This window comes from Cadophora gregata (genome assembly GCF_030347475.1).
Source record: "Cadophora gregata isolate MNR1 chromosome Unknown scaffold_6, whole genome shotgun sequence".
Lineage (NCBI taxonomy): Eukaryota > Fungi > Ascomycota > Leotiomycetes > Helotiales > Ploettnerulaceae > Cadophora > Cadophora gregata.
In genome coordinates, this window is record NW_026695929.1 from 2231700 (window position 1) to 2258109 (window position 26410).

The 26410-nt window shown below is 49.8% G+C and overlaps 11 protein-coding genes across 11 annotated transcripts; 8 read left to right on the forward strand and 3 right to left on the reverse strand.

Moving 5' to 3' along the window:
• Positions 1-3: 3 nt before the first annotated feature.
• ONS95_012551 (uncharacterized protein) lies at positions 4-318 on the forward strand (the record flags this gene model as incomplete). Its single annotated transcript, XM_058506184.1, has 1 exon — positions 4-318. The coding sequence occupies one exon, from the start codon at positions 4-6 to the stop codon at positions 316-318; it is 315 nt and encodes a 104-aa protein (XP_058358709.1).
• A 1894-nt stretch (positions 319-2212) lies between these two features.
• ONS95_012552 (uncharacterized protein) lies at positions 2213-3355 on the forward strand (the record flags this gene model as incomplete). The annotated part of the gene is made up of 4 exons (XM_058506185.1): positions 2213-2444; positions 2598-2761; positions 2869-3103; positions 3273-3355. The coding sequence occupies 4 exons, from the start codon at positions 2213-2215 to the stop codon at positions 3353-3355; spliced, it is 714 nt and encodes a 237-aa protein (XP_058358710.1).
• A 200-nt stretch (positions 3356-3555) lies between these two features.
• Positions 3556-5789, reverse strand: ONS95_012553 (uncharacterized protein). Its single transcript, XM_058506186.1, has 3 exons — positions 5678-5789; positions 4137-5517; positions 3556-3964 (listed from the first exon to the last, which is right to left on the reverse strand). Exons 2-3 carry the CDS (start codon positions 4984-4986, stop codon positions 3789-3791), a joined length of 1026 nt encoding a protein of 341 aa, XP_058358711.1. The 5' UTR covers positions 4987-5517; positions 5678-5789; the 3' UTR covers positions 3556-3788.
• On the forward strand, positions 5618-7165 carry ONS95_012554 (uncharacterized protein). The gene has a single exon (XM_058506187.1). The coding sequence runs from the start codon at positions 6032-6034 to the stop codon at positions 7031-7033; it is 1002 nt and encodes a 333-aa protein (XP_058358712.1). The 5' UTR covers positions 5618-6031; the 3' UTR covers positions 7034-7165.
• A 570-nt stretch (positions 7166-7735) lies between these two features.
• Positions 7736-8382, forward strand: NPC2_1 (Phosphatidylglycerol/phosphatidylinositol transfer protein; the record flags this gene model as incomplete). Its single annotated transcript, XM_058506188.1, has 2 exons — positions 7736-7938; positions 7995-8382. The coding sequence occupies 2 exons, from the start codon at positions 7736-7738 to the stop codon at positions 8380-8382; spliced, it is 591 nt and encodes a 196-aa protein (XP_058358713.1).
• A 209-nt stretch (positions 8383-8591) lies between these two features.
• Positions 8592-9456, reverse strand: VMA7 (H(+)-transporting V1 sector ATPase subunit F). The gene is made up of 4 exons (XM_058506189.1): positions 9341-9456; positions 9254-9289; positions 9065-9202; positions 8592-9012 (listed from the first exon to the last, which is right to left on the reverse strand). Exons 1-4 carry the CDS (start codon positions 9398-9400, stop codon positions 8872-8874), a joined length of 375 nt encoding a protein of 124 aa, XP_058358714.1. The 5' UTR covers positions 9401-9456; the 3' UTR covers positions 8592-8871.
• A 207-nt stretch (positions 9457-9663) lies between these two features.
• ONS95_012557 (uncharacterized protein) lies at positions 9664-11131 on the forward strand (the record flags this gene model as incomplete). The annotated part of the gene is made up of 2 exons (XM_058506190.1): positions 9664-9915; positions 9971-11131. 2 exons carry the CDS (start codon positions 9664-9666, stop codon positions 11129-11131), a joined length of 1413 nt encoding a protein of 470 aa, XP_058358715.1.
• Positions 11132-11393: 262 nt separating this feature from the next.
• ONS95_012558 (uncharacterized protein) lies at positions 11394-14736 on the forward strand (the record flags this gene model as incomplete). Its single annotated transcript, XM_058506191.1, has 3 exons — positions 11394-12921; positions 12969-13618; positions 13678-14736. The coding sequence occupies 3 exons, from the start codon at positions 11394-11396 to the stop codon at positions 14734-14736; spliced, it is 3237 nt and encodes a 1078-aa protein (XP_058358716.1).
• An 879-nt stretch (positions 14737-15615) lies between these two features.
• Positions 15616-19320, forward strand: LEU1 (3-isopropylmalate dehydratase). Its single transcript, XM_058506192.1, has one exon. It carries the CDS (start codon positions 16380-16382, stop codon positions 18567-18569), a length of 2190 nt encoding a protein of 729 aa, XP_058358717.1. The 5' UTR covers positions 15616-16379; the 3' UTR covers positions 18570-19320.
• A 265-nt stretch (positions 19321-19585) lies between these two features.
• ONS95_012560 (uncharacterized protein) lies at positions 19586-23157 on the forward strand (the record flags this gene model as incomplete). Its single annotated transcript, XM_058506193.1, has 5 exons — positions 19586-20053; positions 20124-20420; positions 20472-20637; positions 20692-23021; positions 23113-23157. The coding sequence occupies 5 exons, from the start codon at positions 19586-19588 to the stop codon at positions 23155-23157; spliced, it is 3306 nt and encodes a 1101-aa protein (XP_058358718.1).
• An 847-nt stretch (positions 23158-24004) lies between these two features.
• On the reverse strand, positions 24005-26082 carry ONS95_012561 (uncharacterized protein; the record flags this gene model as incomplete). The annotated part of the gene is made up of 5 exons (XM_058506194.1): positions 24005-24310; positions 24462-24910; positions 24963-25299; positions 25356-25832; positions 25882-26082. 5 exons carry the CDS (start codon positions 26080-26082, stop codon positions 24005-24007), a joined length of 1770 nt encoding a protein of 589 aa, XP_058358719.1.
• Between the last annotated feature and the right edge of the window lie 328 nt (positions 26083-26410).

Sequence of the window (26410 nt, forward strand, 5' to 3'; positions counted from 1 at the left end):
CGCATGACGAAGACGGCCGCGACTCGATCGAAAGAGGTGTCGCAGAGCGAGCAGATGGAGCGAGGAAGACAACGGCTGTCATCAGTTGTTGGAAAAGACTGTGGAGGCTTCCTGTTACGGATCCTCGTCGACGCGGTGGACTCGAGCTACGGAGAGGTCGGAGACGACGCAGGCAATTCAACGATTGTAGACCCCTTCCAGAGGATGTGTATGGCCGTCAACGGTGCTGCAATGGTCGTAGATCGAGGTGTAGGCCCCGTAATCGACTCGAGGGTGCGAGAGAAGACTCTTCAAGGCGGGTGGAGGCGAAGGACGTGAGGATGGAAGAGGAGATCTCGAAGGACGAGGACGATCGTTGAAGTTGACGAATCGCTGTTGATGAGATGGCGATAATCCTAAGGAGTCCTGTACCTAGATAGTAGCCGGATGAGAAAGCCCAAGGGATTGTTGGAGTGAACGGCTGCAGTGGAGAGCAGAGAGTAAAATGGTGATGTGAATGCGAAATGCGAGGAGAGAGAGGGGGAGACAAGATGGTGAGTGGCCCTTCCTCAGGAAAGAGCGACCTAGCGAACATGAGCCTGGCCGCTTTTGGCACTGGACCTTGAGCGCTACGGCCGTCGACAACAGCCGGCTTAGCAGTATGCGAGCAAGTCGCAGTCGGGCAGTCGGGCAGTCGGGCGCACTCTCTCTTACCGTACTACGACTGTGCTGTGCTGTGCTGTGCTCAACTCACCACCACGCTGCAGGGCCACCACCACAGGCACTTGCAGCACTCGCGCTTGCGTGGTTTGGTAGTAACAGAAGTCGACAGATATAAGTATCTGGCTAGGCTGGGCTCGGGCTCGTTGTATGTCGGTATGGCTTTCTTCCTGATAACCTGCCAATATCTGCTGCGACTATCAGTGATAGTAGGGCAGACTTGACTTACCTTAACAGCTGCCAGCTGCCACTTCCAATACTGCTGTTTGCAGCAAAGTTGACTTGTGCTATGTGTCTGTGAAAGGAAGGGGAGGGGAGGGGAGGGGAGGGGAGGGGAGGGGAGGGGATGGGATGGGATGATGGAGAGTTGTGAGAGAGAGGTGTCGGGGGAGGCAGATGACGAGGGCTGGCCCGGCTGGGAGGGGCGAGTGGGTGAGTGGGCGAGGGCGAGTGCGAGTGCGTTGGTCAAAGAGAACAACAGTGCATGGAGGCATGTGGGCCCTTGTTCAGTCGCAGACGGCATTGCCCTCACAAAGCGGCGAGATATGCTTGAACCAAAGGCGTTCTGGTCGTAGCGTTGAGAGCAGCATCCAATCACCACCGCACTGCCCTAGTGCGCAGTCTGCGCAGTCTGCGCGACCGAGAAACGGATGCCGCTGCCTGAATTTGAGCCAGGGCGGCGATTTGCGGTGGAGGCATGAGGCATGAGGCATGAGGCATGGTATGTATGTCTTCGGCCTATGGTATGGCGGCGGCGTGCAATAAGAAAAGGCATAATAAATTAGGTGTGAGGTCAAAGAGATCTCTGTGACATTCAAGTGTAGGAAAGGAAAGCACCTGCAGTCGCCGTCAAGAAAAATGAGCATGTGTTGCTCCGACTCTCTTCGTCAGAGTTCGAGGCTATCGATCGAGCCTTTACGTCGAAGAGTGGACCTTTGTTCGATAAGGGGGAAACACTAGCGTCGAGAGATCGAAGAAACTTTCCCAGTTTGAAGGTTGGTCCGGTCACGTGTGTATCTATATTTGTGTCAGACATTCAGGGGTTGGGTTTTGGGCTTTGAAGCCTGGGCCCTTTTGATCCGAGATCTGGGTAAGAGACTCACATAGGATCCCTGGGATGAATGATATCAATGAAATCCTATCCAAAGGCGTTGATGTGTGTAAGTATCAGAATTTGGATACAGAGTCGTAAGGTAGGGAGGGTTGCTGAGCAAGATATATCAGACCAATGAGTGAATAAAGTCCCGGAAGCTGTGTTGCTGCTTCCCCAACGCCGCCCTAAACGTGCCTTCTACACCGCAGCTATGTTGCCTGCACTCCCACGTCCAATGCCAACCCAGAAAGGCAACTTGACCCCTGCCGCGTTCACGCACGGAAGCACGAGTAAACCTCCGCGCCGCGTGCAATCTTATATCGAACTCGTGAGCCTCACTCACAGTTTCTTACCACTCAAGAAGCTTCCCCTAACAACACTCCCCAGCCTCGGGCCAGCTGATCCAGCTTCATTTTCAAAATGGGTCTCTCATCAGCGCTCTCCAATGCAACAATCACCCACCCCTACTTCCCGCAATCCGTGATTCTCTCCGGCGGAACCTACCTCCCCAACAACTGGGATGTCGTGACCTTAATTGCAGTATTCGGCCTAGGATGGGCCGCCATCATGTTCGTCACGCTCTTGATAGTCAAGCAAGTTAATCCGAATCTCAAAAAGTCGGATCGGGCTTTAGTGTTGTGGTTTGTACTTTGTAAGTAGTGTTTTTTCTTTGTATTTACTTAGTTCCCTCAACCACCAATCAACGACTCAGGGAAGTTAATTTTGAATTGTGAGGACGGGATGAGATGATATGAGATGACGATGAGGATGAGGACGATATGACTTATTGACTGACTGGTTCAAGGTGGTGCGATCCATCTCTTTTTCGAAGGATACTTCATGTACAACCACCACCGCATGGCCAGCATGAACGATTTCTTCGGGCAGCTCTGGAAAGAATACGCACTATCCGACTCCCGCTACATGGCATCCGACCCTTTCGTCCTCTGCATGGAATCCTGGACAGCTGTACGTCCCTCCCTTCCTTCCCCCCACTCTCACCTCCCAAATCTACCCCCACAACCTCCCACCTATCCATCCCAAACTCAACTCACCCTCTCAACCCCACCAAACAGATATTCTGGGGCCCCCTCTCCTTCCTCACCGCCCTCCTCATAACCACCAACTCGCCGTATCGCCACCCCGTCCAAGCGCTCGTCTCAACAGGCCAGTTCTACGGCGATATCCTGTATTACACCACCAGTCTGTTCGATGACATTTACAAGCAGCAGAGGCACTATCGGCCGGAGCCGTATTACTTTTGGTTTTATTTCGTGTTTATGAATGGTGCTTGGATTGTGATTCCGTTGTGTGAGTTTTTGAGTTTTCTTCTTTTGCTTCAGATTCTTGCCTGTTAATTTGGTGTATGGCGGTGGCAATGGCATGGGGATTTGGGGAAGGATGTCTGTGAGATGGCATGAATGGGAGAGGTTTGAGATGAGTTAGTAAATGGATAATTTGCTGACGATTGATGCTTTAGGTTGTGTATTCAGCAGTATGAGAGCGACTGGAAAGGCATTCGCTGTTGCTCAGAAAGTCGAGCAAGGGAAGAAGAAGTTGTAATGCGTGAGTTTGTAAGAGCCAGGAATCATTGTAAGCATGCATAGAGAGCGGCTTGTTAAGGGTGAAGTGACTACTTCTAGACCGTAAAATCGGATCGGAAGAGAGAGTAAAATGTACAGTAGAAGAGAGCAGAAGAAGAAAAGATATATGAGAAAATAGACTAATACTTGTAGACTATATCAAAAGAGAAAAATTGAAAGATTGAACTGTACCAAATCGGTTTAGAGCACAGTATTGGCTTTTGTTTGTTTACCTCGTCTATCCTATTCACGCTTCCTTCATCTCAGCTCGGTAAACATCCAAGCTGGTCCGTCACCTATCAGCCAATCGACAACTCCTTACTTGGCCCTATCATCAAGATATCCACCCATTCTCCGTCTCCAACACTCATTTTCCCTCCCCATCTTTCCCGAACCTCACCTTCCGCTCAAGATCAACAAAGCAACAACCTCCACTTAACCCTAAACCACCCCGCCACCGTCCAACTCCTCGCATCCCACGGCTGGCCCCCTCCACCAGCATACTCATCCCTTTTACACACCAGCCCACCCATCACGATATCCATCTTCAATTCTCTTGGGTCGAAAAGTCTAGGATTCGTGTTGGCCCCTGTATCAGAAACCCCCAAGGAAGAGGACAAATCAGCAATACATTCTCAATATCTCAAGAACTTCCAATTGAGTATATCTCATCCCATCCTTTTAAATTACAACTGAGAATTATATACATCCAGAAAGAACAATAAAGGAAAAGGGTATGTATCAAATAAAAAAAATCTTACAAGCAATCGCCCTCTCCCTCAACCTCTCAAACGGCAAGAGATCCAAATAAGCATGATGTCTAAACAACACCTGCGGCAGCGTGGGCCTCAAATGCGGCGGATAGTGCGTTGGTAGCGAAGCCATCAATGCGGTTGTTGATGTGGATGTGTTGGTTGGTCGGTAGAAGGGTGAGACTGGGGAGTTGGTGAGGAGTTCGTGTCGCGCGATGGAAAGGACGCGGGCGTTGGTGATGAAGGCGGAGATTATGCCGGTTTGGTAGGGGGTTAGGAGGTTGAGGTAGGGGGAGGGGAAGGGGATTGTGGGCGTGGAGAGGGGGTGGGGGAGTGAGTGAGAGAACGAGGAGGAGGGGGAGTGATAGAGGGTGAGGGTGGCGAGGTTGTGTTGATCGGGGGAGGGGTTGGTCGATATGGTGGGTTGGGTGGTGGGATCTTGGGTTGGGAGTTCCTCGAAAGTAGAGGAACTGGTCGTATAGTTGTGAGATGTCGAAGAGTCTAGGGATGAGTTGGAGGATGTTGACGAAACTGGCATGGAGAATTCTCCCGTCAAAGCATTCTGGGTGTTCTCATCTTGGAAAGAAGATGTTGGTATTGACTGAGCAATAGAGTCAAGCGGGGTCATAGAATCGTCATAAGCTAAGGATCGACCTGACAAGTCCGCCGCCGATGGAGCAGCAGCAAGTTCAATGTTGCTGTAATCTCCGAAATCCGCAAATGGAATCCCCATATATCCAAATACTGGGGTCCTAACGATTGTCGAATCAGTATCGGCGATGAACCTGGCTGTGGACAAGGTAGCTTCGTAGACTTCATCCGAATTGAGAGTCTGGGTCGGTAGGTCAGACCATAGCATTGATCCAGAGCCCGTTGCTTCCTGTAGATGTACTATTGGATCACCATCTGCATATGTGCTGGCTTGAGATTCGGCAGTACTTTGTACGTGGTCTTGAGTAGAGCCAGTTACAGGGGGGCAGCTGAGTCTGTTCGGTACCTCTGCCCTGACGTCTAGTTCGTCTATCTCATCAGGTTGACGAGGCTGACGAGGCCGAAGTTCATGCAGTCTATGCGGTAGAGCTTTTGTGCCTTGCGAGCTCCTTGATATTTCTTTCTGCCTCTGCCCTAAATATGTAGTTTGAGCTCTATCTCGGAAGCATCGTTGATCGTCAGAAATGTGGCTTACGGTATGCTCTCTGAGCTAATCTATTCTGTGTTTTCCTGGCATCTGTGAGAACTCGCTTCTTCTGCTGGCCCCCTTGAACTGATCCATTTTGGATGACTGTCTCAGTCATGTTGGATTGCTCAAAGTCGAGCGATAGTTAATGCGGAGATTTGTTCACTGATTGGTGGAATCCTGGTCGGAGCAAGCAAATTGAGACGGGTCAACCTCGATGCCGTTAGCTGCTCAGTCTTTCCAGTATGTATTGAACATCAAAGACTGAGTGGCATGAAACCCATAAGCCAACAGATTTCTCGTTTCTTCTCTGTGTGATGTTCCTGATTGAAGTCCTCGGGGTTGAGCTTTATGTCCGAGAGGATTGGCTTACGCTGGAGATCCAATGAGATCAAGCGAAGCCTCATAAGCCTAGCGTGTGTTGACATAAGTCTCTTCTGTACCCTGGCTCGCCTGGTAAGCCAGTTGATGTTCGCTCGTTTACTAGTTTTCATCCAATGAGCAAATGGATATGTTTATGTTCGCAGTTTGAGGTTCTTCCGACTTCGAAAATACCGTGAGTGAAGGAGGTATTAGGGAAATTGGAACATGTGAGAAGCATATATAAGTAGCTCTCTCATGCCCAAAAGCAGGAATCTTTCTACCTCGAGTTCACATTCCTTGAATTCGGTACCATCAATCTGCTAGTTGAATTGCTTCTCACCTCTTTTCGAAACCGTCCTTGATCATGTCCTCAGCGCAAAAAATCATCGTCGTAGTTGGTGCGACAGGGAATCAAGGCTCATCTGTGGCCAACACTTTCCTCAAACTTCCCAATTGGCACGTCCGATGCCTGACGAGAAACACCGCTTCTCCAGCGGCACAAAATCTGTCATCTCAGGGAGCCGAACTCGTCAAAGCAGACCTCTCAGACCTCTCGTCCCTCTCCAAGGCTTTCGAGCACGCCAATGCGATATTCGTCAACACCGATTTCTGGGCACAATACCGCAACGACACATCCAAGACTAAAGACAAGAGCGAGGAGTCCTACGAACTCGAAGTCTCTCACGGAAAGAATGCCGCTGTCGCAGCTGCAGGCGTGAAGACGCTGGAGAGATTCATATATTCTGCTCTCGGACCAATGAAGAAAGCCTCGAAAGGGAAATATCCGCACTCTTACCACTGGGAGAGCAAGAACGCCATTGTCGACTACATCGAGAACGAGCAGCCTGAGTTGGCGAAGAAGACTTCCTTCATATATTTGGGAGCTTACGCTACCAACGCTTTTCTCGTCCCCAAGCTCGACCCAAGCACGGGGAAATATGCTTTGGTCATTCCTATGAAGAAAGATACCAAGATACCGATCATCGATCCTGGCAAGTCAACCGGTCCATTCGTTCAGGCTCTCGTTGAAACAGAGGAGCCGGGGCAAAAGCTGTTAGCTTATGATAGTAACTTGAGCATGGGCGAAATTGTGGATGTCTGGTCCAGAGCCACTGGGAAGGAGGCTGTCCTAAACGAGGTGACGGTGGATTTCATGCACAAGCAGTTTGGTGTTCCATTGGAAGTTCTTGGTGGTCCTGCTTTCATTGAGGAGTTTGGGTATATGGCTGGACTCACTGGGGTCATTGAGCCACATCAACTGAAAAGGAAGGTTGTGACGACTTCCTTCGAAGACTTCCTGAAGACAAGAAATCATGATGAGCTTATGAGCGAGGCCAAAGCTGAAATGGATGGTATCAAAAATTGAAAGCTGGATAGGTGGATAATGAGAAATGATATCTTCGACACATTATCTCGCTGTCACTCTGAAATGCAACTGTCCTCGATCGACTTCTCGTTTGCTAATGTTGTGAAACACTTCTGAGATTTGACTTAACATAATGGGACAGTGGCCTCAAAGCTGCATAGAATGTACAAGTACAACCTTGCTGATTTTGAGATAATGGATGATCTGACGAAATGGCACAAGGAATATTCGCATCCAGGCTGTGGAGCGATCCTTTCGTGCTGTATGACGAACTGTGGTGTTCCATAGCTTTTCCGAGATTGTGTGAGGCCTTTTCGGAACGATCTAGTAATTATCGATCGAAGAGGATAACTAATTGTAGCGCGACCATCTTGATTTATAGTAGCAACGATCGCAAGCTTTAGAACGAGGAAGCTTGAGTTTTGTTGTCGCGATTCAGTTCCTGTCCCCGGTATAGTGCACTGGGTAAGGTAACCTCGCCTCGACCAAGGCTTGGCTTGGCTTCGAACCTTAGCACAGCACAGGCTTCCTGCATCTTCTGACCACCGTCGTCATCCACCCACCAGCGACGCTAAAACCAGCCCCCGCCACTCTTTGACAGGCGCTTCTCCAGCTTCCAATCGTCCAGACCTCTGACCTCCAACTTCTCCAACAAACAACCCATTCTACACTCTACACTTCACCGTAGAAACCGATCCCAAGATGAAGTTCTCCCTCAGTGTGATCTCTTTGCTCCTCAGCGGCTTCGTTGCTGTGGAGGGCTTATCGCTCTTCGGCGACAGTCAGAAGATCCTTGGTGGTGGAGAAGTCCCTGGCAATAACCCTCTCACCTTCTGCCAAGAGCAACACGACGATGATATCCTCACCCTGGAGAAGGTTGACCTGTCTCCCAACCCACCTAAAGCGTGCGTATCCCCAAAGAAGAAAAAGTGTCGTGTTGTACAAGCTGATCTGTTCACAGAGGCGCTCCACTGCTCATCAAGGCTACCGGAACCCTGAAGCGGGATATTACCGTCGAGGACAACGCTGTTGTCGATATTGTAGTGAAATATGGCTTCATCAAGCTACTCAGCACTCAGGCCGATCTCTGCGAGCAAATCAAGAATGTAGATATGGAGTGCCCGATCAAGAAGGGACCGATTACAATCACGAAGGAGGTTCAGCTGCCAAAGGAGATCCCACCTGTAAGTTGCCATGCTACGACCCCGGTGATATTGTTTACATATTTAATACTAATTATCATTCAGGGAAAATACTCCGTCCACGCCAATGCCATTACTACCGATGACGACAAGAAGGAGAAGGACCACATCACTTGCTTGGAAGCAAACGTTGCATTCGGGGGTTAAACGATGATCAAAGATGGAGGTATGGAGGCCGTAGTCGAGGACGAGCATAGTACGGGAGGTCGAGAAGTGACGTTAATGAATGGAGCGTCTGGTTGATTTCGATTGCATTACTGGTATCAGATACCTCTGGCCATGGAGTTTTCCCTTTGGAGCGCATTTGTATCTACGGCGGATTCTTATAATCATAAATTCGAGCAATAAATTGGGATTTGATGACTTCAGCATTTCCATAATAGACTCAAGACGTAACATAAGCCATGTTGTTATACAGCTCTATTCTTTGCGATCATTCTTGATCATGGAAATCGTCCTATTCGGACTCCTAACAATGCAATTTACAGGCCCATTAAACGGAACATCTGAACAGGACGAAGTGGGCTTGTAAGATGTCAATGGTGTATTGGCTCAGTAAACGCCTGTCTCTTCTCTGACATATGGCCCAATGCCAAACCAGGTAGCAATACAGATATCATAAGGTCATATATTCTTCTATTCTCCAAAGAGTCTTCGCACACGTCTAAGAACACTATCCTTCTCGGGATCATATGGGTGGTCCTTGCTGGGAATCTCGAGGAGAGCTGGGAAGGCGGCTGTATATTGATCGACTCGGTGACGAATCCGCTCAGCGATCTGTATTCGTATTAGTACTTTGATGCCGCCGATACGCTTGCAAGATTCGTACATGTTGGTTGATTAACAGAATTCCAATATCCTTCCTCTCAGTTGTGAATCTCTCGAATGCCTCCTCAATAGTCGCATTGTCCGTCTTGCTGTCGACAACTAGGAAGTTCTTCTGCGAATCCGGTGGCTCTGTAACGTGCTACATCTCCATCAGCTCCCAGCCTATGTAGGATGTCCAAGGCAATCATACACCAACACCTGCAAGTAGCAGTCCAGTAACAGAGTCCTATGTCGCTGGTAAGATAGCTGGGTGGCTAGGCGCAATGAATACACTTACCTCGTCTCCAATCACAGCAAGGAACTGCCTGTCCTTGTAGGCAGATGCTGGAGCTGCCATATTTATCTGTTCTTTGTTGGTGTCGAGTGATTGAAGTGACCTCAACTCATCCAGCCTACCCAGCATGAATGATGGAGCGGGAGCTTCAACAGGGCGGCATCCCACTAGCGCTAGCGCTCCTCAACCCCTGTCTGCAAGCAGCCCAAGCTCCAGCAAGAAATATCCGAACATCAGGCGCCTGTAAACAAAGGACACTCACTCAGTGTCACCAACGCAACTCTCGACATTCGACCATGTGAGGGAAACATCGCAATTCGCCCACCATGCCGAGACTTGTGCGCAGAAAGCCGACCATCGAGCGAGTCAAGGACTACCTGAACCCCGGCGACTGGTGGTTGTATCTTGCGGAGGAGTTCGAGACGGCGGATTGGGACAAGCAATATGCTTCTCCACTTGCTCTTGGATTGCATGTAGTACTTTTGATTGCGAGGGCAAACTCTGAGAGTTCGCTGGGAAGTGGGAAAGACGATATCTTCGGAGATGACTACTCTAGGTCGGGCTGGTTGAGCTCATTTGTAAGTAAACAAACATTGCCCCACCACGAAGAGTACTTTTTTGACGGTTGTCCAGGCCACATTTACAGTCTATCTTTTGACTGCCTTTTCCATTGCAAATGCTACATACACGTTCGCACGAAAACGACATTACCGCTTATTCGAAAGCTCTATCGATGCCCCTCAAAGTACCCCCTCCGCACATCGAGTACGCGTGGACTCTTCTCCAGTTTCTTCCTCACCACTACGATTTCTTACGAACATATTGGGGGATACCAGCGCAGACTCAAGAGCATACCCGGATCCGACCCGTGATGTTTGGGAACTTGCTGTTTGGGATCCAATACCAATTTGTCTCCGCCTGTTCTGCCTCTTCAGCCCCGGCCATGTCCTGGTATACTGGCTTTTCCTTCCCACTGCGTCAGCAGACCCTCGACCAAGCGTCACGGTCTTCACAACACTCCTTTTACAAGCGCTGTTATCTTCACAGCTATATCTCATTTCTTCATTCTTCTCCCAGCAGGAGAAGGACTCTGCTATCATTCATAAAGAAGTTATGAGCGAGTACGATATTAAATATGTACATCCTCGATTGAATCCTCTCACCCGCGATGTTGCCACTCAATACTCAGATGCTGGTGCTGGTACGGATTATGAAGGTGATGGCGAGGTTGACACATACACACCTGCTGTCCTTTTGAGACGAGGCTTCCGGACGAATCCAAATCCAAATTATGCCAAACATGTTGATCCAGAGAATTCGACTCATATTTCGAGGCAGTCATCACCTGCTCCAGCATTTACACCATCAGCTTACACTTCCCGAGAACCCACACCATTCAGTGGCATCACACCTCGTCCTGCCATCAGGCAGCCCCAGTTCCGCAAAAGCATGGGCGGAGCTGTCTCTTCAAGCACAAGCACAGGAGACGGTGGTAGTCTTGGGATCTACAGTCATGCGAACTCCCCGCTTAAAAAGGCTACGAGCATGTACGATATCCAGGCTCGAGAGCCTCCTAGAAACTCGTTCGACATGGCCAGTCGGGAAATCCAGGAGCAACGAGAGAGGAGCAAGAGCCCCGCGAAAAGGCAGAGTGATGCTCCAAGAGCTTTCTTACAGGGCAGAGTTCCGTTCCCAGAGATTGGCGACGATCGACGGTCAAGTACTCCTGCAGGGTTGCAAAGGAGACTCGGGAATGTTGACAGTCCTTATAAGAGGGGGCCGTCAAGATTTTGACTTGTACACTAGGTTTGGGTAGCATTGGTAGGCGTTTGGGTCTTGGAAACATTCCATGACAGGATATCATAGTAATTCATGCATTTTCGTAAGCCACCCAGTTCTGTGTTAGTTTAATGTGCTTGAGGTAAACAAATCGCTCCTTCCCTTTGCGGTTCATCGAGTACCTTCCATCCACACGAAGTACTACATCCCAGCCACTCTTATCCACCCTCTGCTTAACTATTCTTTCTACAGCAAACACAATTACCACTCCATAGCAATGTCCACAGAGGTTCAACCATCGCATACTCCTGCTCCACAACCAACCTCACCAATCGCACCACCTCGCTCCAGCTCCTGGCACCCATCTTCGATCTTCCCGAGAAACAAACGAGGCAAGTCGCCACCACCGGCTGCTCTCAATACTCAGGGTCAGAAGAGACATCATCGTCGATCGTCAAGTTTGGGGGAAGCATTGGCAAAGTTGAAGCCTAGTAATCGTCCTGAAAGAGGAGGCACGTTGAGAATTAGGAACGAAGATGGGGAACATCCTATCGAAAACGATGATGGGGCCGAGAGTAACGGCAATGGGCGTGCTTTTGATATGCCAGGTCCTGCCACTCTGGCAAATCATTCGCAGCATGTTCAATCTGGTCTGGTTGTCAGCTCGTCTGGCGAAGGGAACTGGAAATCTAGCCATCCAGGGCATAATTTTGAACACCCCGCGCTGGCTAGCCCATCCAAGTATGCGAGCTGGAGTCTGGATAGATCTCAGCGGAAGTGGACAGATGCACGTCTCGCGCGTGAGAGGGATTCCCGGAGCAATGCTACTGGAAGCCCGGAGAGGCAATTGGCGAGCGATGCTTCGAGAGCTGTTGAAAGACGTCCTGGATGGGAATCAACATCTCAGGGACATGCCGCAGCCGTTGATCCTGGCACTCATGGCGGAGATCACGACGCAGCATACCAGAGGCTGGCGACCACTGCAGCATTATCCACAAGAGTTAGCCACGGAAGTCCTAAACCAATTGGCGCTTCAGCTTTTAGAGGGACAAATAGATCTGCACAGTATACCGACAGACCTGAAAGTGGAGGTAGAAACCGCGGCACGCAGGGAGATGGAAAGGAGACGATTCATCCAACTGCATCAGAGACAGCTCAATCGGGAACAGAGATGGATGAAACAAGCACAAATGAAAAACCTGGACATGGATCTGGAAGAGGGAACGGATTGAGGAAGCTCTTGGGATCGTGGGGTAAGAAGACCAACCCGGAGAAGTCCAGTGCGAGCCCGGATATCGAGCGAATGAAGAAACCCGTACCTGCGCTACCTCCAATGGCACAAGATGATCTAGGATTCCGCGTCTCAGTCCCGAACTTCTCTGAAGACAAACAGATCTCCACAGCACAGCAGATGTTCGAGGACAAGAAAGCTAGACGAGAACAAAGACGCAGTCTCAAAGAGAGCGGAGATTATCTCGGAGTTCAAGGTGCTAATCCAAGAACTGGGTACTGGGATGTCAGCAGTGGAAGTGAACCAAGTCAGATGAGTGAGGAGACCAAGCAAAAGCTCGACGAAGAAGCGAGGGAGGTAGCTGAGCGGAAGCGGCGGTACGAAGAAGCTGAGAAGAAACACCGAATCGAGCTCGATCGTGTTCAGACTATGAGAGAGAACAAAAAGAAAATGGAGAAGAAGATGAAGCAAAGAAGGCGCGGGAAGTGGCAGTTGAGTGAGAATGGCTGGAGTAGTGTTGCCGAACCAGAACTGAGTCCAATTTTACAGTCCGTGGTTGGAACTCCAATTGCTGGTGAGTCGCCAGCTTGAGACACTTCCGACTTGACTGACTGTCGCCAGACTTATCTCCGGCTGATCGCCTCTTTCCTATGCCCACCGCTGCTGATCCTACGCCTTATGTCGACCCAACTGCAATTAATGAAAAGGACTATTTTGGCCATAGGCCTGTTTCCTCTCCTTTGAGGCATGAATATCGGTCGACTGAAGCAGGATCGACACACTCTATACCTCGAAAACCTGTTGGTTCTCCTTCGCGTCGACAGAATAACGAGTCTTCAATCACTACCATTCATAACCCTGCGATCTCAAGCCCAGCTCGTCTCACGCCTGGAACACCAAATGGAGGAGAACAAAACGCTATACAGGCAGGCTTGGGCATATCCATAGCAGGCAACACATCACCATTACCAAAGTTGGATTTCCCTCCATCGACCAGATCTCCTTCGCAAAGATTGGAGTCTTTTTTAGAGAAGGCAGCTCAAATGGAGGTGTCCGAAGACCCATGCGAAAAAAGAGCTTCAGTGATCTCATACCAATCAGTCTCGACGAAACAGGTCCAGATCCACCGGCCGTCGGTCCAAAACCAGAGAAACCCAAGCAGGCAGGCCAGAATCATCACTTGCCTGAACGAACTACCACCGGTCATACTGAAAGATCCTTTCGCAGCCGGGCTCCCGTCGAACTCCCCGATGAAAGAGACGTACCAGGTGGTATGCTGTAAATCCGCTCTTGTTTTGTTCGACCTTAAGTGCTGACCTCGCTTTTATAGTGGATGCCACCCACCATCATAAGGACAGAGCCAGACCCAATATCATCCACCAACATGTCCACCACCACCACTACTGGAAACGATCTTCGTCAGTCCCATCCCGCCCAGCTCGACGGCCAAGATACGAACGAAGGTCGAGCGAGAGTGCCATTGCTACAGCACAAATTAAGCCGGATACCCTTGAGAAAGGACGCTTTTCACGACGGCCAACAGAGACAGCAGCAGAGCATATCGTGCCAAACTCAACCAGCAGACACCGTTACATCATCGGTACACCAACTCGGGCAGATGAAGGAGCGGACCGCAAGATTATGTCAAATGCCTTCTCCCGAAGGGGAAAAGGTGGAAATGAAGAGCACACCCATATCCATATCTACGTCCCTCAGTCCAGAGGAGGACAAACAAGCAGCCCGAAACGCTGCGCAAATGGCATTTCAGCACCTCAGACATACACTAGCTGTCAAGAAAGCAGAAAAGCGGAACGGGGACCAGCTTATACCCCCAAAATTGAGAAAGCAGAAGGTAGAAATCAGGAGAGAAGCCAACCGGGTAGTCCCAGACGGCAGAGGAGGCATAGGAAGTCCTTTGAAAACCAAACAAACAATCAAAGTTGAGCCGAGTCCGATCCGAAAGAAACCTGGTTCAGAAGACAAGCTCATGGTCCGTCATCCCCATCCAAGTTCAGCGCCGAAAGCGGAGAATGCGGGGAGAATGAAGGGTAGGGACAGGAAAGCTGTTGTGTTACATCAAGCTGGCATGTCTCCAGTCAATAGAGCCCTGAGACAAGCACAGGCGCAGCTGTCAGTCGGTCAGGTGGTTCTCGGGCTGCTGCAGAATGCATGGCTATTCGTAGAACCTGTTTTCAACCCTGACTCTGGTATCAGGAAGAGATTCGACAAGCAGAGCCTGACATGGCAAGATATCGGATTATTCTTTGCGGCCGCACTCTTCTGCGGAGGTATGTTTATTGTATTGGTTATTCTTGCTCGGGTGGTGGGGATCGGATTACAGGCGTTGAGATCATTTGGTGTTGTCTTTCGGCTCTTGATAGGAGTCTAAAGATGGGGTATGTTGGTATTGTTGGGGTGTATGTCTGGGTTCTCCACTCAGCTATGGAAGAGGAAGGTCTGTTGTTGATTGCCAGGTACGTCTTATTGGATTATGATTGCGTTTGTGATAGGATTATGATAGGAGACTTGGGACTTGCTTCTGTTTGTACCGGCCTTTGCGGCTGCCCACAAAAGCGGTGTACTTCATGGAATGCGGCATCGCTGGGTTCGGGTTATATTATAGGAGGGCTTTACTTCGCCTTGCCATGCATATGCAGACGCAGACGATTGAGAGGTACGGTTCAAGGCTGCATATAGATTATGCAGGCGGTTGGAAGAGGCTAGGAGGCTCACTCCCAAGACTGAATGGAATCCTCGGAATAGTAATAACAGTAGTAGTGTTATGCCTCAATTGAACTATGGTTATCAGCTGTGTGTTCAATAACTGGTTGATACCTATACTTTCCTTTTTCAATCTATATCTAGGTACATCCATCCGTTAATTGAACATCAGACCATAAGAACGCATGCACTCGTCTCAGCACCTGCCGTGCTCCAGACCCTACGACGATGCATGGGCGATCATTCACACAGAGCGAGCTCGGGTGGACGTATCCGACTTGCGAATAGTGACATAGCGTTCACATTCGACTTACCTACCTAGACCTGGCAAACAACAAAGTCCAGTGCGGGAAGTGTCAAGGACGGCGAACCCGTTCGTGCCGAATCGGAGCATTGAATTCCACAAGCTCCGACAAACGCTTGCATTATTCCAGTGCATGTTATGTTATGTTTTTCTTCACTTGACGAACGACTCGATTCCTGCCCCTCACCAACACCCAAACACCCTTCCTGCGTCGCAGCGTTGCAGGACCTGGTGGACCCCATCATTGAATCATTCATGCGAGATTCAGCCACGACGGATTATCGAGAAATTGATTGACGAAGGTAATCCTTTGCTCGTGATTGGCCACTGCCAGTCCTGCCCCGCCTCGCCCCTCGCCCCCCGCCAAAAACTACCTACAACGGGCAGGGATTAGATCCCGATGTCGGCGGCCGAGATGCAAAGCAATGGATGGAATCGAGGAGAGGAGAGGAGAGGAGAGGAGAGGAGAGGCGGAAGACACCCCGCACAAAGTCACCTCGAGAGACATTTAAGCTGTTCTTCTTCCTTTCTCTCTACACAATCTACTACTACTCTCTTCCTCTTCCTCTTCCTCTTCCTCTTCCTCTTCCTCTTCCTCTTCTTCGACCTTTGATTTCCTACTTCTTCTTTAACTTGATTGTGAGAGGATACTGAGAAAGGAAGCTTTACACAGAAACTACCGTTGCCCAAAATGCCGACTGCTGAGGGACGTCCGCAGACCTTGTATGACAAGGTTTTCCAGGACCATATCGTGGATGAGAGACTTGATGGAACGATTCTTCTTTATATCGGTATGTGTAATTGGTTCTAAAGGTGAGCATTGTACTGACTTGAAGGGTTCACAGACAGACATTTGGTTCATGAGGTCACTTCTCCTGTAGGTAGTCCCTGGTATTGATTACGAGTGCCACCGACTAATTGAGAACACAGCAAGCTTTCGAGGGATTGAAGAATGCTGGCCGGAAAGTCAGAAGACCTGATTGCACTCTTGCTACGACCGATCACGTATGTTCAATCCCACAATTGGCTCCTACCTACCTGTTCAATGGCAGAGTACTGACTGGCTGCCGCCACAGAATGTCCCCACCACTTCGCGGAAAAACATGAAGAATATCGAGACCTTCGTCGAGGAGGAGGATTCCCGACTTCAGTGCATGACTCTCGAGGACAATGTCAAGGACTTCGGCATCACATATTTCGGTCTTGGAGACAAGCGTCAAGGAATCGTACACATTATCGGCCCAGAGCAAGGTTTCACTCTCCCAGGCACAACCGTCGTCTGCGGCGACTCACATACTTCTACACATGGCGCCTTCGGAGCCCTTGCATTCGGTATTGGTACCAGTGAAGTTGAGCACGTCCTCGCCACACAAACTATCATCACCAAGCGCAGCAAAAACATGCGTATCCAGGTCGATGGCGAGCTTGCTCCTGGCGTCAGCTCCAAGGACATCATCCTCCATGCTATCGGACAGATCGGTACGGCTGGTGGAACAGGCGCCGTGATTGAATTCTGCGGATCGGCTATTGAGTCTCTTAGTATGGAGGCACGTATGTCGATTTGTAATATGTCGATTGAAGGTGGTGCGAGAGCTGGTATGGTTGCTCCAGATGAGGTTACCTTTGAGTACCTTAAGGGCAGACCACTTGCGCCAAAATACGATTCCGAGGAGTGGCACAAGGCTATTAAGTATTGGAACGGACTCAAGTCTGATCCAGGCGCGAAATACGATATCGATGTCTTCATAAATGCAAAGGATATCACTCCTACTGTCACATGGGGTACTTCACCCGAGGATGTCGTCCCTATTACTGGCTCTGTTCCCGACCCGACCAAGTTCGCTACCAAGGAGAAGCAAGATGCTGGAAAGAGAATGCTCGAGTACATGGGTCTTACTGCTGGTACACCTATGGAGGAAATTGTCTTGGACAAGGTCTTCATCGGCTCCTGCACGAATGCTCGTATTGAGGATCTCCGGGCAGCTGCTTCAGTCGTAAAGGGTAGAAAGGTCGCTGCAAATATCAAGCGAGCTATGATTGTTCCTGGCAGTGGTCTCGTCAAGGATAAGGCGGAGTCAGAAGGTCTCGACAAGATTTTCACCGATGCTGGTTTTGAGTGGCGTGAAGCTGGCTGCAGTATGTGTCTTGGCATGAACCCAGATATCCTCGCACCCAAGGAGCGCTGTGCTAGTACGAGCAACCGAAACTTTGAAGGTAGACAGGGTGCTGGTTCGAGAACTCACTTGGTTTCGCCTGTTACTGCTGCTGCTTGTGCAATCGTGGGCAAGCTCACTGATGTACGGAAACTCGCTGATTGGAACGCTACCCCACGGAAAGCTTCTCCTCAGCCACCGATGGAAGTCAAGCCTCATGTTGACGAGCGAGTTGAGACTAGCGAAGAGGAGCGAGAGGCAATTGGTGATCAACCAGAAGATGGTGGATTGTCCACAAATACCATTTCCGCCGGTACTTCAGTAGCCCAACCAAAATTCACCGTCTACAAGGGCATCGCAGCACCATTAGACCGCTCAAACGTCGACACTGACGCCATCATTCCCAAACAATTCCTCAAGACCATCAAGCGCACTGGTCTCGGCTCCGCCCTCTTCTACGCCCTCCGCTACAACGAGGATGGTTCCGAAAAGCCCGACTTCGTCCTCAACCAACCCCAATACCGCAACTCCAAGATCCTCGTCGTCACTGGCCCCAACTTCGGCTGTGGCTCGTCTCGAGAACACGCTCCATGGGCTCTCCTAGATTTCGGCATCAAGTGTGTCATCGCACCCTCTTACGCAGATATCTTCTTCAACAACACCTTCAAGAACGGCATGCTCCCCATCGCCATCACCAACAAAGAGCACCTATCCACTATCGCCGCCGAAGCCTCAGCCGGCCGCGAAATCGAAGTCGATCTCCCCAACCAAGTCATCAACGACGCGTCCGGCAACAAGATCTGTTCCTTCGACGTCGAGGAGTTCCGCAAACACTGTCTTGTCAACGGACTCGATGATATTGGATTGACTATGCAGATGGAGGAGAAGATCCTCGCGTTTGAGAAGAAGATGAGTGCAGAGACGCCGTGGTTGGATGGCAGTGGGTATTTGAAGAGAGGCAAGAATGGGAGGTTGGCTGCTAAGGCTGTTCCTGTCAAGAAGACGAATAGAGGGGAGGAGATCAAGGAGCCGCTTGATTGGTAGAGGTAGATGGGTCGGGCATTTTTTGGTTTTTTTTTTCCTTTCTGGCGCATTGGCTTCTCTTGGAGTGAGTTAGCTGGCGGCGATCGATGGTTTTCTCGAGCGGCCTGAAATGAATTGGCTTGTACGATGTGCACGACGCGGAGTTTTATGAAAATCCTTATCTTCTTCTTCTCCTTCTCCCTTCTGGTGAGATTAGATGAGATTGAATGAATGAATGGATGGGGGTTCTTTTCCTTTTCCCTCCAGATCTTACATCATGACGCGGTAACTGCGATACGTTGTGTTTGGAGCCTGCCAAATGGAGGGTTGCGATGATCTTTATTTAAGGTATGCATCATTGAAATGGAAGTGGAAATAGTGGTACAGTAGGGACGACGCAGCGCTGAATGAATGCATGAATGCATGGTATTTCTATGATGATGAGCGTCAATCAATCAAAAATAGGTAGTGTTTTTTTGGGGGGGGGATTACAAAAGCGCTAGCTGCTAAAAGCGAATTGCCTGAAACTGGGTAGTATGCAATACAATTCAATGCAGACCGGATTTAGGCTGAATAAATAAAATCGATCGAGAAAGAGAAGAGTGAAGTTATTAGGAAAGAACTTGGGAGTTCGGGTTGATCTGTCCGTAGGTACGGACCGGCCCGCTTATGGTAAGAATTGTCTGGGGCACAAGCGGTTTGCATAACAAAGTGCCATAGAGGGGAGCGCGGGACCAAGTACACTATTATACCCATAATTGTTGCGCAGGCGATAATCAATTTATCAGTTGGGGACTGTCAATAATTTATCTAAGTAACTGTTAGTTATTAATTTGGATTTGATTGTTTTAGGACAGTGTATCCAGGGCAGCACTTTCCTTTAAGGTAAGTAGGTACAACATGTTGCAAACGTGATTACCTCAGCCTGCAGGTCATCATACATCATCCAGGCAGCCGCGACCTTGGATTTTGTTGAAACACTTGCCCAGGTTGCCGACCGTGTTTGTGCTTACTTTGAATTCCCAAACAGTGTTACCATGCCATTTAGCCTTCATACAAGGCTATTTAAGAGGAAGGACAAGGGTATAGATCGAGATGAGAGAGACACTGAACGCGACGTTCTGTCCCAGCCAGATGCTCCAATTGACACGAGCCAATTTGGGATGTTCATTCTCGAGGATAAGCCATCCGACTTAGCTAAAGCCGTGGATGTAGTTGCCGTCCATGGTCTGAATGGTCATTATCTCAATACCTGGACCGCAACGAATGCGGCGGGTCAGAAAGTGGTCTGGCTGAAAGACCTCTTGCCCAAACAGCTTCCAGACGCTCGAATCATGTCTTATGGCTACAATTCCGCGCTTCAGTTCAGCAAAAGTGTAGCTGGGATCGGGACGTTTGCTGAGCAACTTCTTGAGGACTTGCGCTCCTGGAGGGGAACCCAGGCCGAGCGCGATCGACCCATTATTTTCATCTGCCATAGCCTAGGAGGCCTCGTGGTCAAACAAGTAAGAGATCTGGGCAGATCGATTTCCATTGTCAAATAATTCGTAGTATATCACTGATGCCAAAATATAGGCTCTAGTCCGAGCTCACGAGCGAGATCGTTTCTCGAGCCTCCTTGCGCATGTTTGTGGTATTGCCTTCTTTGGCACGCCACACCGAGGGTCGGATCTCGCCAGCTGGGCTGCCATGATGGGCAATTTATTGAAGGCAGCAAGCTTTGGAACAAGTACCAATACGAAATTTGCGAAAGAATTGACAAGTAGATCAGAGGTCTTGGAAAATATCTCAAAGTCATTTGTGGAACGAGGAAAAGGGCTCAAAATCTTGAGTTTCTACGAGACAGATAGACTGGAGAATCTCAACTGCCTTGCAAGCACCTGTCCCCATGCTTGCATTTACGAAAGGCTAACGTGAAATAAGGTCGTTGAGAAGCAGTCTGCAACGCTGGACCTGCCGAACGAGGCGCCTATTGCTTTGAGTGGCAATCATCGATCCATCTGCAGGTTCGCCTCGGAAAACGAGCAGAGATATCGTACTGTATGGTCTAATCTGCAGGAAATGATCACGACGGTCATCATTAATGAGAGTGAGTCTCAAAGAAGGACGTAGTGCTTTGTATCTCATGCTAATAGTATCTTAGCTTTAACAGAAGCAGAGACTGCATGCCTTTCGGCTTTATATATCAGTGATTACGAAGGACATCGTGATCGCATTGAACGTCCGCTCCCGGGGACATGTGCATGGATCCTCAACCATCCCAAGTACAAAGAATGGCTCCAGATAAAAGAGTCGAGCATGCTATGGGTCTCTGCCGATCCGGGATGTGGAAAGTCTGTCTTGACCTCGTTCTTGGTTGATGCTCAGGCTTCTGACAACACTCGCGCCACCATCTGCTACTTCTTTTTCAAGGACGACAACGACCAGCAACGAAGGTCAAATTACGCGATTGCAGCCATCCTTCATCAGATATATACGTCGCAGCCTGGCTTGATCAAACATGCGTTGAAGTGGCATCAGGCCAAAAAACTTTCTGCCTCCGTCAGCTTTGCAAACTTGTGGGCGATTTTCCTTGACACAGTGGAAGACGAGCACGCACGGGACATCGTATGCCTTATTGATGCTCTTGACGAGTGCCAAGCAGCATCTTGTGAAGAATTCATGGCCGCCCTGGTCACTTATATTTCATCATCGGCAAGCCAGCGTCGATCTCGGTCGTCTAGCCTCAAGGTGCTGGTCACAAGCCGACCAGAGAACTCCATCAAGCGAGGTTTCCAAAAGCTTCCAAGGATTCGGCTGAGAGGCGAGGACGAAACAGACTCTATAAGCAGAGATGTTGCAATGTTGGTCCAAGCCAACATCGACCAACTTCAAGACGCGGGATTGCCCCAAGGATTACTGGCGAATCTTCAGAAGCAACTCATCGAGGGGGCCGATCGCACTTTCCTCTGGGTCACATTGATCATTCAACTTCTCAAGGACGCTTCAGAGTCAGGCGCATCTCAGAACCAGCTTGATGCTATCATTCGGAGTCGCGACATCGATGAGGTTTACAATCGTCTCCTGTCCCGCAGTGCTGCACCCCTGAAAGCCAAATCGATGCTGCAGATTGTTCTGGCAGCCACTAGTCCTTTGAGTTTAGATGAGTTGTCTGTCGCAACAGCTATTGGCTGGAAGCACAAGACATTGAAGGACTTGGAAGGCGATCTCATCTATCCTTTCGACAACTATATTCGTACTCTTTGTGGCAACTTCCTCCGCATTGTCCAGGGGAAGGTATACCTGGTTCACCAAACTGCGAGGCAATTCTTGCTCAAGCCTCATCGATCCGAAGCACCTGAAGCTGTGGTAGACGCTGGACTCCGAGATCTGGAATCTGAGACAAAATACGGCAGGGCCGCTTTGGAGGAGCTGCTCGATGAAGTGGTTCCAGGCTTCCAAATTGACGATGGAGAAAAATACAAAAATGTCGGTGTCCAGAAGCTCGAGGTCGCTCGTTTCTCCGAAGATTTCAAGAGCAAAGTCCTCGATAAGGTTGGGAGGATTCTCGCCGAGGTCAATGTGCTGGACGAATCCTCATTCGTACAAAACAACATCACAAAGATACTTACCGGCGTCAAAAAGAAGGAAGACGAGAAACTGTGTCTACAAAAACTTCAAACGCTACTCAATGAAGCAAGGGAAAAGACTGCCAGGAGGAAATATCGCGAGGTCACAACGGCATTCGAGAAACCGAAGAAGCCGGACAAACAAGCGAGGTATACCAAACCATTAAGGTCTACCAAACAAGGATTTTTCAATCAATCAATGTCTCTGTCCGAAGCACATTACTACCTGCTAAAGGCCTGCATCCACTTTCTCTGCCTCGTGCCAACCGACTCCCAGAGATCATTTCTCGGCTCGACAATAAAATGGACAAGTACATCAATGGAACTCTTCTCCACCTACGCAGCAAGTGCCTGGCCAATACATTACAGCGAAAGCAGGAGCGAGCAAAGCACTCCGACAATCGAACTGTGCAAAGCGCTCTGCTCACCCTCCTCCCCCGCTTTCTCCTTCTGGACAACCCACAACGAACTCTACAGCCTGAAATTCCCGCCGGGCCGCATGGACATCAAGGGCGAGAGCACCGACCACGGCAGCGAGGTGTCGAAGACCTTCCTGGGACTCATCGTCCCCAGGCAAGCGATCTTCGACGAGAAGCACGTAGGAAACTATGATCTCGTACTAGAGGCCCCAGACAGTGATGTGGAGGAAGATGATGATGATGATGATGACGAAGATGGTGCTGGTGCACAAATGAGCTGGAAGAAGAAGAAGAAGAAGCGGACAGAAGCCGAACAGTGCAGTTTCGAGGGCCAGGAGCACCTGGGCTATTCGTATCGCTTTCGGGAGTATAGGAAGGCGGAGATGAGATCGTCTGATTCGATTGTGACTTCTGGGGGATACATCCCGAACAGCTTTTTGGAGCAGGTGAGTTTCTCCCAACCCAAAGTTGTTTTTTGCGTGCGATGGAAATTCAGATTTGACTGGCTGATTGACTGGCTGACTGAGGGGGAACCAGTCGATGCATGAAGCACTTGGCAAAACTCTAGAATCTCACAAGTGATGGATAGCTCTCCTCCTCTATCCGGGGGAGCATTTCTATCATGGAAAGGAGGCAAAGTCGTATCAGATTGCGCAACGATCTTGGAGATGATCTTCTTGATGTGGGCGGAAACGAGAAGCTGCTCTACTGACGTCAAAACTGGAAGACAGAAGTGCAGGAAACGCTCCCAACGTTCGAGCTACGATTGACCCACTATCAAATAAGCCCAGTTCGGCGTGCACCGAACCAAAAGCAGTCAGGGGGGAGTGGGGAACGACGTGAGTAATGATTCCCCCAGGTCACTAGCAATGAGGCACATGAACGGTACTCTCAATTGGTCGGTGTCTTGTGGAAGGCAACCGGAGTCCCCGTTGTCCCTACAAATGCCAGGAACGCCACGCCACAAAATCGACCCGCAACAAGCCCTTCGAGAATTGAAAACTGCTTCTCCTAACTCACATCCTTCGGCGGAACGACACCTAGAGTGTAAACAGCTATACCGAACTTTTGTGAGTTCTCGTCCTCTGCGTATACACAGTTGTCATCAGCTGTGTTGTAGCGACTAGCCTTCCTTCCTTCTTTTCTTTCTCTCCTCTTCTCCCAATGCATATTCCCTTCCGCGTTAATGCCATGCGTATCAAACAGAGAGACCGAAATGTGACGAAACCAAATCCACGCTATGCATCCAAAACGCAATGCCAAACATCCAAAAATATTCCATGCCTCTGCCCTCATTACATGCGCCAGCCAGACGCCAAAGCAGAAAAGAGACTTATATCAGCCTCACCCAACGCCGTCCATTAAGTAAAAATGACATTACAGTACTACGGTCGGTGTCACATTATCACATTCGGTGCACTGCGCCGTCTCACAACCTCACCGGATACTCCTTCCTAATCTTCCCACCAAACCTATATATCAGCAACGGCGCGGGTATCAACCCAATGGCAATAAACCCCAGCACGGAGTTCCCCCAACCAAGACCTAACGCCTCATACATAGATGGGCCGGCTAGAGGGAGGAAGGCCCCAAAGAGGGAGCGCGAGACGGTCAGGGCGGCGGTGCCGGAGGCGGCGAAGGTGGGGAAGGAGTCGATGGTGTAGGTTTGGATGGGGATGAAGATGCCCATCATGCCGAAGCCGAAGGGGATGAGGCCGATTACCGGGACGATCCACTGTGAAAAGGGAGGGAGTGTTAGCTTATGTGCTTTTGTTAAGATTGATTTGGGCTGTTTTCGTTTGTTTTGTTTTGGTCAAGCGGCCAAGGATATAAGCGAGCGAGATGAATAAGAAAATAGGGGAACGGGAGCAGGAACGGCAACGTACATGGACTCCCTTATCAGCGCTCCATCCATACCAGAAAAAGGTGATGGGGATGAAGCACGCGAAGAATATACAAGCTGGCAAGCGCATCTCTGGCTCGAATTGCCCGTCATTTGCTTTCGTCATACGGACTACTGTTGCGTCTGAGATTTTCGCGACGACCGCTAAGCCGGCGAAAAAGCCTATGCCGAGCCCGATGTATGCTAGGCCGCAGATATCGGGGTCCCAGCCGTAGGTTTGTTGGAATACTTGCGTGATTGTTGTGAAGAGGAGGTAGAGGAGGCCGTAGGTTACGGCCATGTAGAGGGAGAGGAGGAAAACGATTGGAGAGAGGAAAAGCATTTTGAGGGGACGGACGATGCCGTTGAGGAGGATTTGGCTTGGAGTGTGGACTGGGCCGTCAGGGTCGTAACAACTGCGGAGAGAAGGACGGTTGAGCTCCTTTTGGAGGCCTGGGTGTATCAGTGACAGATATCCGGTGTCGGGAAAGACAGGATGACTAACGCTTGACTTTTCGTTGCATCAATACTCTATGGTTAGTCTCGCGGTTGAAGAGCTCAATCCCAAGAGAGACACATGCCCCAGATATGAGTAAGATCCAAAATACCCATCTCCATCCAACTCGTTGGGCAATGAAACCTCCGCATACGGGTCCGACGACGGGACCAAATAAGGGTCCTATGCTGTATACTGCTGATGCAAGACCTCTTCGATCTGGATGAAATAGATCCGCGATCACACCACCGCCGATTGTCAAACATCCGGATCCTCCAATACCTGCTAGGAAACGAAATGCGATGAGAGCCGACAGATTCGGAGCTAGAGCACAACCAACTTGCCACTAAAAGAGCAAATATTCAGTTAAAGATCTCAATCTTTAATTTGGCCGTGACTTACAGCACAGAAGAACGCATTTGCCCCAGTCAAGACGAATCTTCGGCCATAGATCTCCGACAGTGGTGCAAGTAGAAGAGGCCCAACCGCATACCCAAGAACGAAGATCGAAACTGTAAGTGAACTGAGGATGAGCGATGTATTATGGAAGTCTTTGTTCATGAAAGAAACACCCGGCGCAAACATTGACGATGCGAGAGGCGATATAAATGTAATGCTTCCCAACAGCGAGATGAGCAGCCACTTTCGCTTCTCCGAGAAGTTGAGGGGCATCTCCGGATCATCCTGCGATTCCCATCCCACGATATCATTATCCAAATCCGAAAGTGGCAGAGGCGCAGGAGCCAGGCGTGCCTTTTTACTCTTCGACGTGAGGTTTGTAGCTATTCGAGATAATCGACTTCGCGTACTCGCTCTGATATTGATGTGGGAGAGGTCGTTCTCGTCTTTTCGAGGGCCAGCCTTGATGGAGACGCGGGACTGTTCTCTGTCAATGGAGTTCCAGCTTTGGAGGGGTAGGAGCACCAACGCGTTCTCTTTCGAGATCATTCAAATGTCCCCGGTCCATCTGCTCTGCCTCTTCATGGTCGATGTCTGGCTCGCCTGTGGTTCCCTCATGTAGAGCCTTCTCGTAATCAGAGTTGTCCACCGTAGATCCAGTTCCAGTTTCAGTCCCAGTCGTTCCGTTTTCTAGGTCTGCGCCCTTTTCGGGGTCTGGCGGAGAGGCCATAATGCGAGTTTTGTGTCGTAGTCAATTGGGAAGGTGGGGTTGTGTTCACACGAATTGTCCTTGGTCGATGAGGCTGGCAATCAGTAGAGAATGTCGCGTTGGGCAATACCGTAGGTAGAAAGTTGTGAATAGTCGCGGTCAGACGAAGGGGAGGAAAGACAAGAGGAACGTAGCAGAGAGATGAGAGAGAGAGAGAGAGAGAGAGAGAGAGAGAGAGAGGAAACCAACATGCAGATACAAACCAACGCAACCTGCCCTTCTTAACCTGGCCTGTCTGGCTGGCTTCATCTTTGTGCAGATCGTGCAGTGCAAGGTCGGCAAAGTTGTT

Excerpts from the sequence above, each read along its gene's own strand:
- ONS95_012553 (XM_058506186.1), bottom strand. The coding sequence starts at position 4,986 with ATGCTATGGTCTGACCTACCGACCCAGACTCTCAATTCGGATGAAGTC. Across the intron at positions 3,965-4,136 it reads GAGGGAGAGGGCGATTGCTT|GGGCCAACACGAATCCTAGA; the intron begins GTAAGATTTTTT and ends TTTCTGATACAG.
- ONS95_012554 (XM_058506187.1), top strand. The coding sequence starts at position 6,032 with ATGTCCTCAGCGCAAAAAATCATCGTCGTAGTTGGTGCGACAGGGAAT.
- VMA7 (XM_058506189.1), bottom strand. The coding sequence starts at position 9,400 with ATGGCAGCTCCAGCATCTGCCTACAAGGACAGGCAGTTCCTTGCTGTG. Across the intron at positions 9,203-9,253 it reads TGCTACTTGCAGGTGTTGGT|CACGTTACAGAGCCACCGGA; the intron begins GTATGATTGCCT and ends ATGGAGATGTAG. Across the intron at positions 9,013-9,064 it reads TTCTGTTAATCAACCAACAT|ATCGCTGAGCGGATTCGTCA; the intron begins GTACGAATCTTG and ends ATACGAATACAG.
- LEU1 (XM_058506192.1), top strand. The coding sequence starts at position 16,380 with ATGTTCAATCCCACAATTGGCTCCTACCTACCTGTTCAATGGCAGAGT.